Here is a 20,275-nt window from a genome sequence, read left to right on the forward strand (position 1 = left end):
CTTTGGGAGGCCGAGACGGGCGGATCACGAGGTCAGGAGTTCGAGACCATCCTAGCTAACATGGTGAAACCCCCGTCTCTACTAAAAAATACAAAAAGCTAGCCGGACGAGGTGGCTGGTGCCTGTAGTCCCAGCTACTCGGGAGGCTGAGGCAGGAGAATGGCGTAAACCCAGGAGGCGGAGCTTGCAGTGAGCTGAGATCCGGCCACTGCACTCCAGCCTGGGCGACAGAGCGAGACTCCGTCTCAAAAAAAAAAAAAAAAAAAAGGTAGAGGGAGTTGTGGAGACCAAGGTTCTTGTTATGTAGATGAAGCCTCTGGATAGTAGCTTTTGGAGAGAAAAGATGGTAAATGTCTCTTTTAGACCTTAAAGGTGTCACATTCTCATTTAATCACTCCTAGGTCCAGGAAAGACCTAGAAAGGGAAGGCCTGGATGTATTAATGGAAATTCTCCACAGTTGCAAATTCTCCCACAAGGGATGGCTTTGCAGGGCCTTTTCAAAATATGTCAAAGAAATATATTTTGGGATAAAATATTTGTATCTCCTTTAGAATCTGCTGTCATATGATACCATACCAGAGCTGGATTGGAATTTGGTATCTTATTGCCACAGTCTGTGTTGTCAGCCTTATGATCTCTATTTCAATGTTAATGCTGGTCAGTTGTGCCTAAACACCAAAAGGGAGGGGGGTATGAGGAGGTGTGTCCAACATCTCTTCCCATCATGGCTAAAAATTCAGTTTTTCAGGTTTCTTTGGGGCCCCATTTGGTCAAGAGGGAGTCCATTTAGGTGGCTGGAGACCTTAGGATTTTTGTTTGTTTGTTTGTGTGGTAAAACATTTTATAGGCACCTTTTATTTTCAGTTAGAAATCATTTTTCTTCTCTTCTCATTTTTCCTACCCATTTTATGGTATCATGAAAAAATGTTAACTACTAAATACAGAAAATTGGAAAAAGCGAAGCATATAATTCAATACAAGTACTCATTTTAAAACATATCTTAGTTACATTGAGTTCAACCAGTTTTAGTCTGTAAATAGTTTCTTATTAATTTATAAAACTTAGTAACAAGCATATAAATGTTTGTGTAAGCATAAAGATGTTTTTCCTATAACATGTAACACTTGAAATTCCTCATTTGATGTATTTGCAAGTAAACTAATTTGGGGTTATTAATAATCATTTTTATAGTATGAATTCCTTAATTTAATTATCCAAGTAATGTTATATTGTCTCTGAGTTTGAAAAGACGATTCCAAATCACTGAAGTAATCATACCTTAGACACCAGCAAAACATCTAAATGCTATTGTAGAGGAAGAAAAACTTCTCTACCCTATTAGGTTCAGTAGCTGTGATTTTTGGACTATACTGACAAAAGGCAGATTAACAGGAGAAAAGGTTTATTTCATATGCACATGGAGAGCAGGATCTCACAGAAAATAAGTGAAAACACCAAGGAGGCAGTTAGACTTGGGGGTTATATGCCATTTTAACAAAGGGTGATAGAGATAAGAGACTAGACAAAGAAAAGGGGATTTGGGCTTGGCAGGGTGGTAAGTTGTGGGAAGGAAATATGTGATAAATAAGGATTTTTAGTAAGGTTTGTTATGCAGACTCAGGTCATCTCAGGAGATTAGAATTGTCTCTGGAGTTGGTTTCCTCTTCCTAGTATGGTAGAAGAGTATATCTTTACGTTTCTTTACAAATGTAAATTTCTTTTACAAAAGGGAATTTATGCTATGTTTTTAGACAGAAAGGGGGAGTACAGAAAGCATCTATGTTTGATGTTTCTAAATTGCCTTCAGTTTAAAATAATTCTTTTTTTTTTTTTTTTGAGACAGAGTCTTGCTGTGTTGCCCAGGCTGGAATGCAGTGGCATGATCCCAGCTTACTGCAAGCTCTGTCTCCCAGGTTCACGCCATTCTCCTGCCTCAGCCTCCCGAATAGCTGGGACTACAGGCACCCGCCATCATGCCATGCCTGGCTGATTTTTGTATTTTTAGTAGAGACAGGGTTTCACCGTGTTAGCCAGGATGGTCTCCATCTCATGATCCGCCTGCCTCAGCTTCCCAAAATGCTGGGATTACAGGTATGAGGCACAGCACCCAGCTAAAATAATTCTTATGCCAGTGTACCATGTTTTAGGGTAGTGTATTGTGATCCCCTTTACTATCTAGACATGAGAGGAAGAAAAATCTAAACTTAAGTTTTGATTGACATTTCAATTATAAAAATACAGAAAAGATGAAATTGGTGTGTGAATTTTATTTTTGATACAGTGCTCATTATATATAAAATGCTCTTAATTATCAGTGCTTACCTAATTTCCTTTAATTCAAAATTATTTTGGGTAAAGCAAATAATTATTTAGTAACATAAGGCCATAATCAATTGTTTTCCAAAGATGATTACGTAGGCAATTAATGGAAGCAGATTATGGACTTACTGTAGGACTACTGAATAAATAATCAGTATTTCTCCTGGATTGGGAAATGTAGTGGATTGCCACACCATTTGCAGCCACCAGTCTCACTACTGTCACCGCTTATTTGTACTTGCCCAGGATTTTCCTTGGTAAGTAGAGTATTTTCAAAAACTCTCCTTTAACTTCAGTGCCATACACCTTCAACTACCTGCAAAGATCTCATGATTTGAAGGAAAGGCTATGATCTCTTCTCAAAATGTTGGGAGACCCCATTCTAATGTGTCTCAAGCTTCGGTATTAGGTTACACAAAAGCTGATCTTAATTTATATTGTTAAAGGTGATATTAGGTATATAATTAATGTACAGATACATTTTTCTTTAATAGTTATGATATTGTGGTCAAAATTGAAGTTCCTTTTATGCCTTTTCCTTGGCCCCCTCAGGTCTGTTCTCTACCCACTTTCCTTGAGGTAACAATTTGAATTTGGTATGCAGGTATGCATACTTCCAGATCTCTGTTTGTGCCATAAATACATATCATGTGTGTACGTGCTTTTTCCTAAATGGTGTCATTCTGTATTGTTATTTCATAATTTATGTTTGTATTCAATAGTTTGTCTTAATGATTTTGCCATGTTAGTCCTGATAGATCTACATTATTCCTTCAAACTGTGTATATTATTTATATTATAAATGAAGTTAGTTATTGCCCTATTGGTGTATATTTAAAATATTTCTATTTTTTAATGTATGTATGAGTGAATTAATGAATAAATGAATGACAAGGTCTTACTCTGTCACTCAGGCTGAGACTGCAGTGATGTGATCATGGCTCACTGCAGCCTCAACCTCCTGGGCTCAGACAATCCTCTCATCTCAGCCTTCTGACTAGCTAGGACTACAGGCACGTGCCACCACCAAAAAAAATTTTTTTAAATATTTTGTAGAGATGGGGGTCTTGCTATATTGCTAGGCTAGCCTTGAGTTTGTGGCCTCAAGCAGTTCTCCTACCTTGGTCTCCCAATGTACTGGGATTACAGGTATGAGCCACCATGTCTGACTGCCCCATTTTAAAAATGATTATGTCAAGCCTGTAATCCCAGCACTTTGGGAGGCCGAGACAGGCGGATCACGAGGTCAGGAGATCGAGACCATCCTGGCTAACGTGGTGAAACTCCATCTCTACTAAAAAATACAAAAAACTAGCCGGGCGAGGTGGCGGGCACCTGTAGTCCCAGCTACTCGGGAGGCTGAGGCAGAATGGTGTAAACCCGGGAGGCGAAGCTTGCGGTGAGCTGAGATCCAGCCACTGCACTCCAGCCTGGGTGACAGAGCGAGACTCTGTCTCAAAAAAAAAAAAAAAAAAAAAAATGACTATGAAGTGTGCATATGAGAACATTCCTATTCACGTTTTCATGTGTACATGTACATGTATATCTTCCTCTAGAGTAAATACTGAGCATCTTCATATTTTCAGTTGGAAAGGACATTGCTAAATGATTCTTTGAGTAACATTTTATCATATAATGCTATAGAAAATTAATTCTCGGCCGGGCGCGGTGGCTGAAGCCTGTAATCCCAGCACTTTGGGAGGCCGAGACGGGCGGATCACGAGGTCAGGAGATCGAGACCATCCTGGCTAACACTGAAAACCCGTCTGTACTAAAAAATACAAAAAACTAGCCGGGTGAGGTGGCGGGCGCCTGTAGTCCCAGCTACTCGGGAGGCTGAGGCAGAAGAATGGCGTGAACCCGGGAGGCGGAGCTTGCAGTGAGCTGAGATCCGGCCACTGCACGCCAGCCCGGGCGACAGAGCGAGACTCCGTCTCAAAAAAAAAAAAAAAAAAAATTAATTTTCTAAGACTTAAACATTGAAATTTCATCTTCGTAAGCAAAGATTTATTCTCAGGCAGTTGCCTGACCCCACTCTATAAGCTTTGGACTAAAACTAGAATAGCCATCATCTGTAGCTGTAGGAGTCAGCTGGCATATTCTTAGTACATCGAGTTTTATGAGCAGAGAAGTTATTATGGAACAAGGCCAAATCAGGTGGAACTCACCTCGGGAAGATAATAACCTGACTACAACCTCACAGATAACAGAAGATTCAGGAGGGATAAAGTATTATTTAAGTATATGATATGGTTTGGCTGTGTCCTCACCAAATCTTATCTTGAATTGTAGTTCCCATAATCCCCATGTGTTGGGCGAGGGACCCGGTGCGAGGTAATTGAATCATGGGAGCAGTTACCTTCATGCTGTTCTCGTGATAGTGAGTTCTCACGAGATCCGATGGTTTTATAAGGGGCTTTTCCCTCTTTTGCTTGGCACTTCTCCTTGCTGCCGCCATGTGAAGAAGGACCTGTTTGCTCCCCCTTCTGCCATGGTTGTAAGTTTCCTGAAGCCTCCCCAGCCATGCGGAACTGTGAGTTAATTAAACCTCTTTCCTTTATAAATTACCCAGTTTCATCATGTATGTCTTTATTAACAGTGTGAAGATGAACTAATACAGTATAATTTTTATGAAAAGTACAAAAACTAGCCTGGCAAGGTGGCGGGCGCCTGTAGTCCCAGCTACTCGGGAGGCTGAGGCAGGAGAATGGTGTAAACCCGGGAGGCGGAGCTTGCAGTGAGCTGAGATCTGGCCACTGCACTCCAGTCCGGGCAACAGAGCGAGACTCCGCCTCAAAAAAAAAAAAAGAAAAAAGAAAAGTTAAAATCATGACTCTCCTATAGATATGAAAATGAACACATGTTAAAAATTTATTTTACTCATAAGATATGAGAAAACTAGGCAGATGTTATAATCAGTTGAAAGGAAAATACCAAAAACTCTTATATGGAGTCAAGGAATATTGAGATGAATTGCACATGGAGACAAAACTAGTTTTTCCACTCGGAGAGAGGATAGGGAAAAAGTCAGTTCAACCACCAATATGCAGGAAAAAATGTATCTATTAGTTACCTACAACTTAGGCAGTACCAGAATAGCTCAGACACAAGGCACTGGGCTAGAATCTGATAAGCCAGTAGGGTATGCTATAGATTAGGTGTCCCCAGTCCCCAGGCCATGGACCAGTACCACTCTGTGGCCTGTTAGGAACCAGGCTGCACAGGAGGAGGTGAGTGGTAGGTGAGCCAGTGTTGCTTCATCTGCAGCCACTCCCTGTTGTTCACATTACTGCCTGAGCTCTGGCTCCTCTCAGATCAGCGGCCATATTAGACTCATGGGAACACGAACCCTATTGTGAACTGCACATGCCAGGGGACCTAGGTTGCATGCCCCTTATGAGAATCCAGTGCTTGATGATCTGTCACTGTCTCCCATCACCCCCAGATGGGACCGTCTAGTTGCAGGAAAACAAGCTCAGGGCTCCCACTGATTCTACATTATGGTGAGTATATAATAATAATAGAAATAAAGTGCACAGTAAGTGCAATGTGCTTGAATCATTCTGAAACTATACCCCCACCCCTGCCCCGGTCCATGGAAAATTTGTTTTCCACAAAACCAGTCCCCGGTGCTAAAAATGTTGGGGATCACTGCTATAGATGATGAACAATTTTTTATTGAAACAAAAGTTTTTCTATGCTGTGAGTAAATATATCAAGTTTGCTGAAAACAATACCAGACTTGGCACGCAAGCTGTATGCAGAACTAAGGGAGAAGATCACTGAAAAGATAGGCTTTGAGTTGCTTTGGGAACTACCATGTTTAACCAAATTCACATGAGTCAGTGTTAAATATATTTGACAGAGGGCGTGTTCCCTTTTTGCCATTCTTAAGAATCCCAGTTGTGCCTTGAGCCCCACTGTTTGAACAGGTAACCTTGAATAAGTTTTGTAATCTCTCGGATGCTCAGTTTCTCCACTACCATGATTCTGCAATCTCACTAGTTGGTATATACCCAAAGGAAATGAAATTAATATGTTGATGAAGTATCTGCACTCCCATGTTCATTGCAGCATTGTTCATAGCATCCAAGATACGGAACCAACCTAAGTGTTCATCAGTTAATGAATGCATAAAGAAAATGTGGTGTATATATACATAATGGAATACTGTATATTCTATTTCAGTATACAGTGGAATACTGTTTATTTCAAATTGAATACAAAAGGAAGTCCTGTAATTTGCAACAACAGGGATGAACTTAGAGGACTTTATTTATGTTAAGTGAAACAAGGCAGGCCCAGAAAGACAAATACTGCATGATCTCACTTGTGGAATCTAAAAACGTTGAATTTGTAGTAGCAAGAAGTAAAATAGTGGTTATCAGTGGCAGAGGGAAGGAGAAGGAAAGAACGTGGTTGGGGTGGGAATTCAGGAGATATTGGTTAAAGGATACAAAATTTTATTTAGGTTGGAGGAATATGTTCAAGAGATCTATTGTACAACTTAATGACAATAGTTAATAACAATGTATTATATACTTGAAAATTGCTGAGGGTGAATTTTATGTGTTCTAACGACAAAAAAATAAGTATGTGAAGTAATGTGTGTGTTAATTAGCTTGTTTTAGCCATTCTACAATATATACAAATATCACAACATCATGCCATATACCATAATACACCACACATACCCCTTTTATTTGTTAATTATAAGTACATTTAAAAGAAAAGGTGAATTTTGCCAAGAAAAATAAATGAGGATGATAGTACTATTTCATAAAGACAAAGTAGAATAATTTCTCTTATTTTGAGGATTCAGTGATCTTTAAATGTAACTAAAATGCATAGCAAATAGCAAGAGCTCAATAACATAGTACATGGTGTCATCAAAGTACCTACTAGGGAAAAGCCTTTTTGCTATTCCTATGATTTTGTAGTCAGAGTTGGCATCTTGTCATTCAGGACTCAGTTTAAATGTCATCTCAGAGAGAGCTTTGCTAACCACCCAGCTTAATAAGTACCTCACTAGTCTTCCCTTTTGTTACTCACTCCTATTTTCATTACAGTATTTACTACTACTTTCTATTTTATTTTTTAAACTTCTTTATTATCTGTCTGTCACTATTAGAATGTAAGTGCCGAAAGAATTTTGGTCTTATATAGTAATGTGTCCCTGCAGGTAGAACAATGCCTGTCACATATTTGCTGTTCAGTGAGTGTATTTTGAATGAATGGGGTACATGCCCTCTATCTTCCTGTGAAAATTCCTGGGCATTTATCTTGCTGGGGCTTTTCTTAGCTATAGCCAGCACACATGCCCTGACAAGCTGTGGTGAGGGAAGAGATGATGGGAGAACAGAAGGGCAAGAGTATATGGAGATGCTAACAGAATGGAGAGTCTGGAGCAAGAGGGAGAGGAATAGCAGGGGAAGATGGGGGAGAAAGCTACAATTGAGTGTGTCACAATTGTGGCTATATGTTTTGGGGTGTTCACTCTTGAATAAAGTGAAATTTTTTTCAGCTCATTAGATTCTAGAAATTAAAGATAGTTTAGTCCAACTACATACACAGCATTTTATAAATAAGAAATAGGTCTGGAGAGATGAAGTGACCAGTCCAAATGGCACAGGTAACCTACTGGTAGAACTGGGACTCCATACTCTGTTATTTGAATTCTTTTTTTAATATATGCTTTAGTGTGTCACATGCACAAAATGTTGAATTATGTTCTGCATGTTTGCATTTTTACAAATATGCCTTTTTTTCCCTTCCCAATAGGTAGAAAACAGACCAAAGTATTATGGAAGAGAGTAAGTATGAATTATTAGAAAGCATTTCATAGATTGGCATATGTAAGAGAGACAGGGTAAATGGATGCTTTTAAATGAAAGCAAGAGGAAGAAGTATTCAAGTTTGGTAGAGTTACATTTATTTCTTAAAAATTTCTAATGTGATCTAATTGGTGGACAATATAGACAATAAAGACAAGCATAAATAAGAAAATAGCATGGGAAAATGTACATGCAATAATGTTAAGGATGCAAACCGTACAAGTAAATAATCTTAGATGTATATGAGGAAAATGTACATATTTGCGTTTTTCTGTACATGTATATTAGGCATATAGATATGTACATATGCACACATGTATGTACAGTGGGATGTGGGTGATTTATTCTATATATTTTTATTTTTCAGATTTTCTTAAATAGTATGTATTTATTGTGAGAAAAATATAATTCATGCTACTGAGAAACAACTAATGTTAACAATTTGAAGTATTACTCCCTGAAGAAATATTTTCCTAATGGATTTGAACCAAATTGAGATATTATACATACCATTTTATAGCCTGATTGTTACCACTTAAAATTGACAATGAGCATTTTTCTGTTTTGTGAAAAATGCAATGATTTTTAAAGTCCTTAATTTTTCAGGTTATTGAAAAACAGAAATGTGGCACTTTGGGGAAAAGAATAAAAATCACTCGTAATCTCATCATTCCTCAAAATTGTTTTTTATGACTGGAGATCGTATCAGATAAAAGTATACTTAACAAATATTTTTAAATTATTTCAAATTACATATGTTTTCAAGACGTAGGAATGGATTACAGATGCATACCTATGAGTTGATGAAAGGGTGATTTCAAAGTTAAGAACCACTGGTATTCTACAGTACAGTTGTATTGTAATTTATATAGTCATTCTTCTACTTTTGGTGTAATAGGTTGCTTTTAAACTATATACTATTGGAAGTAACACCATAGGAAACATCTCAGTGCATGGGGTCTTGGGGAGTTAGAAATTTTTGATTAACTTGTGCAGATAGTTTTAAAATTCTTTAAATATATTGTCAAGTTTTGTTTCAGAATTTGTTTTCTTTTAAGTTCATTGAATTTTTTTTTTTTTAAGATGGAGTTTTGCTCTTGTTGTCCAGGCTGGAGTGTAATGGTGTGATCTGTGTTCACTGTAACCTCCGCCTCCCAGGTTCAAGCAATTCTCCTGCCTCAGCCTCCTGGGTAACTGAGATTGCAGGCACTGCCACTACGCCCCATTAATTTTTTGTATTTTTAGTAGAGACGGGGTTTCACCATGTTGGTCAGACTGGTCTTGAACTCCTGACCTCAGGTGATCCACCGTCTCAGCTTCCCAAAGTGTTGGGATTACAGGCATGAGCGACTGCACCCAGCCTGCAATGAGGTTTTAAAAATTACAAAACCTCCTGGGTTCAGGCGGTTCTCCCACCTCAGCCTCCCAGGTAGGTGGGACTACAGGCACCTGTCACCACGCCCAACTAATTTTTTGTGTTTTTAGTAGAAACGGGGTTTCACCATGTTGGCCAGGCTAGTCTCACACTCCTGACCTCAGTTAATCCACCCGCCTCGGCTTTCCAAAGTGCTGGAATTAGAGCCATGAACTATTGTGCCTGGCCAGTTAATTGAATTTTTAAACAAATAGATAACTATATTTTACCAACTGTATTTTTTGATATTATGTAAAGTTAAAATATATACCAATGTGCTAAATAGCAAGGGATAGGGTACCATCTCCTTGCCTCCAGCAGATTCAGAGCATTAGCCTTTGGACCTAGTTCTCAAAGACTGGAAAATTTATGGAGATGAGAAATTTAGGAGCCCATTGTAAACCGAGCTGTCATGATTTGAACATGCCTACTGTGAACTGTTTGAAGACTTAAATTGAGAGACTGAACCATCCCTATCAGGAAAAATTCCAGAAAATTTCCTCTTGTCCTTCATAATGTTCCTGAATTATTGAAGTGCCATTTCAATGCCTTTTAAATGTATCATTCCAAATTCAAGTGACTATTGTTTCTTTAGTACCAGTAAAAGCTGCAAAATTTCTTTTGAGCAGTGGGTCATTGCGGTTATTGTAGGGGAGGAAAGACTTTCCCTCTACTTCCTATGTTTGAGAGCTGGGTCTATGAAATAAGCAAACAATGTGCAGATTAACAGGAGAGAAGGTATACAAATTTATTACTTTTTAATACTACTTGCACAGGGGCATCACAGAAAAAAATAAAGTGAATACCACTCCAAAAAGTGAGATTTGAGAGTTTGTATGCCATCATAACGGGAATGGGAGGGAAGTTTCTGGCCACTGACGGGAAGGTAAATGGTAGTTTGTGACAGTTTGTCTGAGTGTGTTGTTGACTTTTAGTCTCCTCTCCTCTATGAGAGTCAGTCTTCCCTGGTTGCTGAAACTGATGGGAGGGCATTGATAACAATTGAGTTCCTTTTGGATGATCTGTCTTTAGGTAGATAGGGAGAGTCAGAGAAAGCCTGTCTCTGCATTTGATATTTTTTTTTTTTTTTTTTTTTTGAGGCGGAGTCTCGCTCTGTCGCCCGGACTGGAGTGCAGTGGCCGGATCTCAGCTCACTGCAAGCTCCGCCTCCCGGGTTTACGCCATTCTCCTGCCTCAGCCTCCCGAGTAGCTGGGACTACAGGCGCCCGCCACCTCGCCCGGCTAGTTTTTGTATTTTTAGTAGAGACGGGGTTTCACTGTGTTAGCCAGGATGGTCTCGATCTCCTGACCTCGTGATCCGCCCGTCTCGGCCTCCCAAAGTGCTGGGATTACACGCTTGAGCCACCGCGCCCGGCCTGCATTTGATATTTTTAAAGTGCCTTCAGCTCAAAATACTTGATACAGCAAAGTGGCGTATTTTGGGGTGACATGTCCTGAATTCCTTCATTATCTTTGAGTTATACAAGGACATATAGGTTCTTTGTAAATTGTAAATCACTATACAAATGTAAGATGGCTTTTTATTTTTAATGTGTGTCACCAACATTTTTTTTCAGTGTTTTATGCCAGATTGTTATAGATTCGTCTGTGTTTGTGTAAAGAGCATGTTATTTATGTTTATTCTTTCTCTATTTTTCTGTGTTAATCAAAGATAAGGTTTTAGCAGGGAATGAAAACAAGTATTATACTTGTTTGCTTTGGGCTTGAGTGTTCAGTAACGCAGATTATGCACATTATTGGGCAATCATGCCAATTAAGGACAACCCAGGGTCCTGGAAAATTGCCAACGTGGACTCAGAGCCAAAATTTTGGAGCAGTGCTACTAATGGGAAGAAAGGAAAATAGGATACATTTCTGTGTGTGTGTGTGTTTGTTTTTTTTTTTTTTTTTTTTTTTTAAGCAAGCCGTATGGTTAAATGGATACATAAGAAAGGAATTGTCCTCTTGAGAGAGGTGGTTGATCTTCCCTTAGATGGATGTGGATTTTGATTCCATGGTTGTTAACTGGATTGGGTAGTCCTTTGGTGCTGTTCTTATCACCACAGAGAATCTGGCTAGGGGCCAGGTCCAGAGAAACACAAGCATAGTTAAACCCAAGTGCTTCCCCTCCATTATGTGGCAGTACTTTGTCTAGAAAACAACAGGAGAAGGTGGTGGTAGTAGGATGTTGTTTTATCTTGTTTTATTGAAAAATGTAGAAAGCACAGTTTCTGAATAGACTTTGTTTCTTAGGTTTCATGGCATGATCTCCAGAGAAGCAGCCGACCAGCTCTTGATTGTGGCTGAGGGGAGCTACCTCATCCGGGAGAGCCAGCGGCAGCCAGGGACCTACACTTTGGCTTTAAGGTTGGTCATGGGCCTGCAATTACTACTGTGCTTTATTTAAAACTCTCTTAATAGAAGGCTTTAAATTTTAAAAGCATCCAGCATGTAATTGAATTGGTTCTTGTTTTCTTGGGATCTAATTACCATTTTAATAGCTTTGAGACCCTTTAAAAATTCCTCGTGAATGGTAGCACTCAGTAATTAAGAATAGAAATTTTTTTTTTTTTGAGACGGAATCTCACTCTTGCCAGGCTGGATTGCAGTGGCATGATCTCGGCTCACTGCAACCTCCACCTCCTGGGTTCAAGCGATTCTCCTGCCTCAGCTCCTGAGTAGCTGGGATTACAGGCGTGGGCCAACACACCCAGCTAATTTTTGCATTTTTAGTAGAGACGGGGTTTCACCATGTTGGCCAGGATGGTCTCGATCTCTTGACCTCGTGGTTCACCCACCTCAGCCTCCCAAAGTGCTGGGATTATAGGCATGAACCACCACACCTGGCCTGAACAACTTTTAAAGCATTTTGTGGGAGCTGCTTCCTTCCATTCCATCTTACCCCTTCTTTACTGTTTGTCTAGCTTGTCAGCTTCCATCAATTTCTTGAATAAGGAAAGAGACCAAGAGAAAAGATCTCCATAACTTGTAAAGCTAAAGTCACTGCCATTTCTCTTAGGTTGCCTTTTGGTAGGAGCAGTTTTTCTTGGAAGCTCTTGGCTCTTCCCTATCAGCTGAGCTTCACTTAGTGTTTTGGCTGTTCTTAGCTTACAGTGCAGTGCCCAGAAACAAATACTCCTGTTAATCCTGCAATAATAACCCAACAGTAAGAACAGTAATACAAGAGCACACTTATCCATTGTACTTACCTTATGCCAGGCCTCTAACCTCATTTAATCCTCACAACAAGTCTGTGTATTGTTATTACTCCCCATTTTACAGATGAGGAAACAGAAGACCTGGATGGAGATTGAGTAACTTAGTGAAGATCACATATTTAATAAGTTGTGCTGCTGCTATTTGAACCCAGATTGTCTGACTTCGGAGTCTTTGCTCTTAGTATTTCTACATTGCTGCCTCACCAAAGGCTTAGAGTAATTATCTATTGTCTTTGTTCATCCCTTTATTTGTTCATTCATGTATACATTCATCTATTTGGAAAAGACTTAAAAGCAGAGACTTCTGAAGACAGAGATCAAATATATGGAATTTCTTTTGGTAGTCACAAATAGAGGATAGAAAGTTGATGTTAATGTTTAGGACTAACATGTCTAATTCCTTCTCCAATAACTTATACCTGTGTGAGTGAGCAGGGCCGGCTCTGATTCCTGTCCACAGGATTTTATATTAATCTTTCTGTTAAATAGAATGATATGATTCAGTATTATACTGAATGCTGAAATAATTAAATACTTGGAGAATAGAGCTTGCCACAGGAGTTCATGGAAATTTGCTTTCTATGGTAAATTATGAAGTATAAATTCCCCTTCAATTACTTAATTATACTGTTTTTTTCAGGTTTAAATTGTGGTATATAGGAAAAAAAATTCTGGTATGGCAATTCAAATACCTATTTAATTTACCATTAATTGAATTAGAAGACTGATTTGGGGCAAATCACAGAATTTCTTGAAGTTGATTTCTTCATCTTTCTACTCCTAACATACTATAATTCTAGAATTCTTCACCACCGTATTTCCAAATAGTCTGGTCATCTGATTGTCTGTGGTAAACAGCCTTGATGTAAACGCTGGTGGTCCAGAATAAGGAAGAAAGAAGGTGGGGTAAAATGAGAAACAGAAACCTCTCTTTCTTTCCCCTTGGTTGCCATTTCCCCTGCATTTCTCCAGGATCACATAGAAGTTATAAAACTTTAATTGGAACTCAATTTTTCCTAACTGCAATTCAGGTACTTTCACCACATTACACCACATTGCCTATCATCTTACATCTGTCACACAGTTTTCACCAGCTAATACCAGCAAATACTTGAAGGCTAAGGATTTAGTTTGGAGAAAAGTAGCACCCAGACCTTCCTATCTCTTTTTCATTCCTGCCTTCTTGCCCTCTCTCATTGTACTCATGGCTTTACATTTATAATCACTTCCCATCCACTTTGGCCCAGTAAATCTTGATGGTAATGTTTCAAATTCATATCTCTGGGGTAACTTACAGCCTTTCTTTTGTTACTGAAAATTGCCATAAAAATCATTACTTGGAAAAGAAATAATAGTGAGTAAAAGGGGGCTGTAATGGTCATAGATAAAGGAATTTTACTCATAATATACATTGAGTAATTTATGTGCCCAAATATGATTGACAGTTTCCTTGTTTTAAACTTATTGTATGGCTGAGAAGTGTTAAGCAAAATCTGAAATAGAAGTTGTATTGATATATGTATTATTCTTATCTGATACTCACATTTCACCTGATGATTCTCCCAGTTCACATCAGTTTGTTTTTAACATACACATAATCCATTAAGGGGTATCCAGTTTGTCTATTTTATACCCATCAGTGTTCTTTATGCATTTACTGTGTCAACTGGGGCCTCTAAAATTAGGAACAAGTCCTTGAACTTGATTCCTCATAGACACCTCAATCTCAATATATCTAAAACTGAACTCAACGCTTTTCTCCCAAATATGCTGTGGTGTCTATATTTCCTTTATTAGCTGGTGACACTATTATCAGTCGATTCCATAAGACAGAAACCAAGAAATTATTTTCACTTTTTCTTTTAGGTGTATTTTATTGTATTTGTAAGGCCCGGCACTATTCATCTAGAGGCCCCTACCTTACATTATACCACACACTATACTTCATATCAAATACATGTTTTCTGCTGTTAAAATTGTGTAAAGATTTTATGTAAATTGCTTTTGAAATTAACTTTAGTTTTATAATTTTCTTTTTTTGTGTTTTGGAGCCATATCTTTCTTTTCATATTTCATATTTTTTATATTTTTGTATTTTTCACTTTTCTTAGACCCTGGCAAGCCCTGGGTACTGTACCTGTATGATAATGATTAAGAGGACTTTTTCTTTCTTGCTCATCTCACACAGCCAAATCCAACAATCTTATTTCTTAAGTATTTCTCAAAATTATCCCTCCTTTTCAACCCTAAGCCACTTCCTGGACTAGTTGAGCTGCTAAATTAGTTCATTTTTACTAAGAAAAATAAATCTTGTGTGTATTTTACTAAAACTGGAAAAAGAAACATTTAAAATGTTAACAGCTTAAACAGGAACACTTTCTATGTAATGTATAGGTTGAAAGAATAGAGGAAAATCAGAGAGAATAAGGAACTGAGATTTTAAAAAAAACTATCAGAAAAGAATTGCAGTTACCCACTCTCACTGTTAGAATTTTGAAAATGAAGTTGTAGTGTAGACTTTAGACTTAGACAAACCTGCGTTCTCATTACCTGACCTTATTTTGTGTATTTAACCTTTTCATGCTTTAGTTTCCTGTTTATAAAATGGGGATAATAATCCCAGTATATCTCAAAAGAGACCCTTTAAAATTCTGTTATTAGCAGCATCCCACTTTCAAGAATCATATTCTCTATCAATTAAGATGCTTTCAGCCGCAAGTATTACCTGACATTCAAAATAAGCAAACTCTGCTCACTTAGACATAAGTTATTTAAGGTAATATCCCACATACTAAGTTCAGAAATGTAATAATAACATAGATGGTCAGTATTCTAGTGATGTTGTGAAGGACTTGTGATCTTTCTGTTTGTATTCATGGCCAGTCACAGCATCAGCTTCAGTCTAAGGTTGGTTTTCCTTGAGGTCAAAAGGTGGCTGCCAGTGCAATCAGAATTGCAAGCTTTTTTGTTTATGCCCAGCAGGAGAGTATAAGGGAACCTCTCTTTTCTCTTGCAGTATACATCCTTTCCTTCAGGTTGATAGGGCTAGCATGAGTCTGCCTTTCCCATTCCAGGACCAATAACATCTCAGGGAAATGCATGTACTGATTGCTTCTCTAATCTAGCACCTGCTCCTAGAACTGGGAAATGGGTCAGCTTCTTCTGGAAGATAAGGCTTTGGAAGGAAGAATGAATGACCAAACAAATTTTGGTTTTCTTTTCTTGTTTTAAGTGAAGGAAGAAGGTTGGAGGAAGGGAAGGAACTTGTGTACCATTTCGATAGTTAACCATAGCCAAGTACAGGCTGTACTTAGAAAGCAGTTTCTTTGTTAGGCAGATCAACCCATGGTGTAATCATATTTTAGCTCTGGTCAATCTCTTACTAAAGTTGTATATCTAATTTTAGCTTTAGTAAATACTGTAGTAAGAAAATCAGGTGTGAGTTCCAAAGACAGTTTTATGTGAGGGCAGGCATCAAAGAGTTTTGTAAAACATGCTTTGATAATGTTCTTTTGTCTATAATATTTTACAAATTTGATTTGAAATGTTGTTTTCCAAACTGACTTTAGGTCAGTATTTTAAAGGTGATATGGAAAACCTAATTATATTAATAATATTAGCATAATGAAATCCCTAGATTTTTTATTAATATCTAAAAATATTTATTCCTGGTATGTCACTAATATGTGTCAAGGCCTTTTCATGGAAATTGAGGGGGCATGCTCTTCACTGTTAAATTGGACAATTGAAATAATTCTCCAGATTCTGAATTATCAAAAGAGCAGCACTTATTGAACTTTTTTATTGTGCCAGATACTATTCAAGTAGGTCAAGAAAGAAGACATTTAAGCTAACTCTTAAAGGTAGACTGGCTTACCAAATAAAAGGGTAGAATATGATGAAAAACAAGCATTTTGGGAAGAAGAAATGGTGCCAGAATGTAGAACACCATGGAGCATTTCGTGTATGGCAGTCTGTTGAGGGACTGGGAGCGGGGGAAATTTTAGCACTTAGTGTGCCAGGAGAGCCTAGAATTTCATGCTTAAGAATTTGGGCTTTATCTGTAGGAAATGAGAGTCATTGAAGACTTTTGGTAGAAGACAATAAGGGTTACATTTACAGTTTAGAAAGATTTGCTGGAGGAATTAGAATGCTGAGTGGAAAGGGTGGTAGGAACTATGTTTTACCAGAATTATTTAGATGATTAATTTAGTAAGCAGTTTTTCTTTGGCTATGGAGAACTGATATTTAAAAGGGTTTCTGTATACCATATAGATTTTAAAGGGCTCACTTTGAGGAGAACTGTTAACTCCAAATTTGGCAATTCCAGAGACATTTCTGTTAATCTGACTCATTTTAGCTTCTCTAAATTGGGAGAAGAACAAAGTGACATGTGCAAGAGTCTTGATAATCCCCAACTTCTGTATCTGGATATTTTAGGGCATATTTGAACGTACTCCAGAGAATGCCTTATACCTACAATACTTGGCACTTTCCTGTTGATTTTATGCTGACAATAATGTAAGAATTATTTGGAAAAATTTTAGTAATTGAGAACAAATGATAAATCCTGTAAAAAACATGATGTTTGGGAAAATTATATTTTCTTTTAAAAATATGTCACATTTCATAAATTCAGAAACATAACTTTTATCAATCTGAAAAATAAAATTTATTATACAGAATAGTACGTATATAGTATCATATTACTTATATAAAATTTCGTACCTGTAGTAGAACGGTGTCTAAAAGAATGATCATCAAAATGTTTGGTGTTTATTGCTTAGTGACTAACTTAAACATGATTGTTACTTCTTTGTATTTTTTGAGTTACCTGATTTTTTTTTTTTTTACAATGAACGTGTATCATTTTACAAACAGAAAAACCCTAAAGAGCTAATTTTATTTTGAGAAGAAATGAAGACATTAATTTTGTAACCTTGGGTCAAAACAAAAGATAATACCTCCTAAATCTCCAAAGATTTGACACTAAACAGAATGTATCGATTTATTTAAATAATTCCTTGGAAGAAGGATTGGTCAACCCTGGGGCAATAGAAAGAAAAGTCATAGAGGCCTCTGTTCCATCCAAGGTCTATACGGGAAGGGAGTCTTGACCAGCATTGGCAATGCTGTCGCTGGCATGGAGAGGAAAAAAGAGCCACGTGGGTCTCTCTGCCATTAAATGTAATCAATTGAATGCTTTTTCCAGTAGTAGTTCCCAGAGCCTATGAGTATTGTTAATAGGAGTGTACTGCATTTCCCAAACTCATTTGATCATGAGATGCCCTTTCCATGGACTTTCTCAGTGGAACACACTTTGAGAAATGTTCCATTCAACGTTTAATCCCTCAGTTCCTCTTGCTGTGGACCTCATGCTCACCAAGCATGGCTTCCTATGTTGTCTGTCTACAGAGTGAGAAAACTTAAAATATATAGGCTGAGTGCTGAGAGCCTTTGAGTTACTATTTCTCATTTTCAATTAACAAATTAAGATTAAGTGCTGGTACTACCGGGAGGAAAAGAAGGAAGAAAATCTACCAGGTTTCTTCTGTTTGGTAAATTCAAATAAACATGTACTCCCCGGCCCTCATTTTTTTCCCCTTTTTTAAAAAACACCTTTTTTTGATCAGTGAACCTAAAACGACTGCTTACTAAACTGTTAACTTGATAGAGAAAAAACGTTAAGGGTTAATTGCCTCACTGATCCTTTTTCTTCCTGTTTTCTAATTTTTTTCCTGGACCAAAAAAGACTTGCCTCCTATCCAAAGAGGGTCGTGAAACATCTACCGAAGGCAACCAAGCACTGTTTCCATGTATTATAAAATTGCACCTTTTTTTTTCTTACTCTATTTGCAAGCATGGCTTTTGTGTGTTCTTATATCTTACTTTTTTAAAACTGTTTCTTCAGTTATGTAGCATAGGAATTCACCTATTTCAAGTGTACAGTTCAGTGGTTTTTAGTACATTCACAAAATTATGATGTAATCAATTTTAGAACATTTAATCACCCTGAAAAGAACCTCTATACCCATTCACCCTCACTTTCCGTTTCTCCTCAGCTCTCCCAGCCCTAGGCAACCACTAATCTACTTTTGTCTCCATTGATGTAAACAACCTAGACGTTTCATATAAATGGCATTATATAATATACGTTCTTTTGTGACTGATGTTTTTCCCTTAGCATAATGTTTTCAAAGTTTATCCATGTTGTAGCATGTATAAGTACTTTATTCCTTTTTACTAATGAATAATATTAGAAAAATATTCCAATAGTTGATGGACATTTGAGTTGTTTCTATTTTTTGGCTATTATGAATAATACTGCTGTAAATAACGTTATTATGAATAAAATTGTGTACAAGTTTTTGTATAAACATATGTTTTTATTTCTTTTGGGTATATACCTAGGAGTGAAGTTGCTGGGTCATACTGTAACTCAAAAGTAACCTTTTGAGGAATCATGGAATGGGTTTCCAAAGTGTTTATATCATTACAGTCCCACCAGCAGTGTATGAAGGTTCCAGTTTCTTCACGTCCTTTTCAACACTTGTGTTACGTCTCTTTGAATATAGACATCCTAGTATATGTGAAGTGCTATCTTTAAAAACATTTTATCCTCAGCATGGTTTTTATTCACTAGTATTCTGTCTATTCAATCTTCAACTCTCTCTCAAAAGTATGCATACATAGCAGTGGATTTAAAGTAGAAGGCAGAGAAAGCCAAAAAACTGATTTCAAGGTATTTTTGGCTTTTGTATTTTTAAGGTATTTATAAAGCAAATTTTATCATTTAAGGGTAGAGTTGAGTTTCAAGTACATTTTGGGGCTAATAGAAACTTTTACATAAAGGGGATGACTGTCTCTCCAGTTATCTACTTTGCAAAGAAGAACTAGAATCTCATTTGTGTATCTGCTTTAAGGTACAGTGGAAGACATGCTAGATTCTCTTAAGATCAGCATTTTAGGAACTAGATACAGTCCTAGCATAGGTGGATAATATGATTCCTTTTCTCTGAATGATTTGGAGCCACCAACTAGTTTATTAATGGACTTAACAGTTTTATAAATATAATAATAGCTAACATTTCCAAATATTTACTCTTCCAGGCATTATGGTAAATACTTTATGTGAATTATATTTTAGATAGCCCCCACTTTTTTCATCCTGCCGCACCCATACAAAGTGATAATGTTCTGTGGTACGTTAAGGTAAATGCATGAGATTATCATGGCCCAGTGTGACTGGCTCAAGGACTTCAGTGTATCAGACACTTTCTGGCCTCTGAAAGGGCTGGACAGGTTTGCTGTCTTATAACCCGTAACCTCTGTTCTTGGCAACAGGTTGGAAAACTAAGTTTTATCTATAAAATAAGACCATGTGGTAGATACTATTATTTTCCCCATTTTACAGATGAGAAAACCAAGGCTTAACTTGCTCAAGAACAAACAGCAAAAAAACTGAGAAATATAACTTGTTTAAAAACA

General features: G+C 37.5%; 1 protein-coding gene across 3 annotated transcripts in view; it reads left to right on the forward strand.

Moving 5' to 3' along the window:
- The window catches only part of CHN1 (chimerin 1), a 222,758-nt gene that overhangs the window by 84,371 nt on the left and 118,112 nt on the right, over positions 1 to 20,275 (forward strand). For all 3 annotated transcript variants that reach the window (XM_033231065.1, XM_033231067.1, XM_033231066.1), the window contains 2 exons: positions 8,103 to 8,134; positions 11,823 to 11,936. In XM_033231065.1, coding sequence (XP_033086956.1) covers positions 8,103 to 8,134; positions 11,823 to 11,936 — 146 coding nt within the window. The remainder of the gene's footprint in view (positions 1 to 8,102; positions 8,135 to 11,822; positions 11,937 to 20,275) is intronic.

This window comes from Trachypithecus francoisi, unplaced genomic scaffold (assembly GCF_009764315.1).
Source record: "Trachypithecus francoisi isolate TF-2019V2 unplaced genomic scaffold, Tfra_2.0 Lachesis_group13, whole genome shotgun sequence".
NCBI lineage: Eukaryota > Metazoa > Chordata > Mammalia > Primates > Cercopithecidae > Trachypithecus > Trachypithecus francoisi.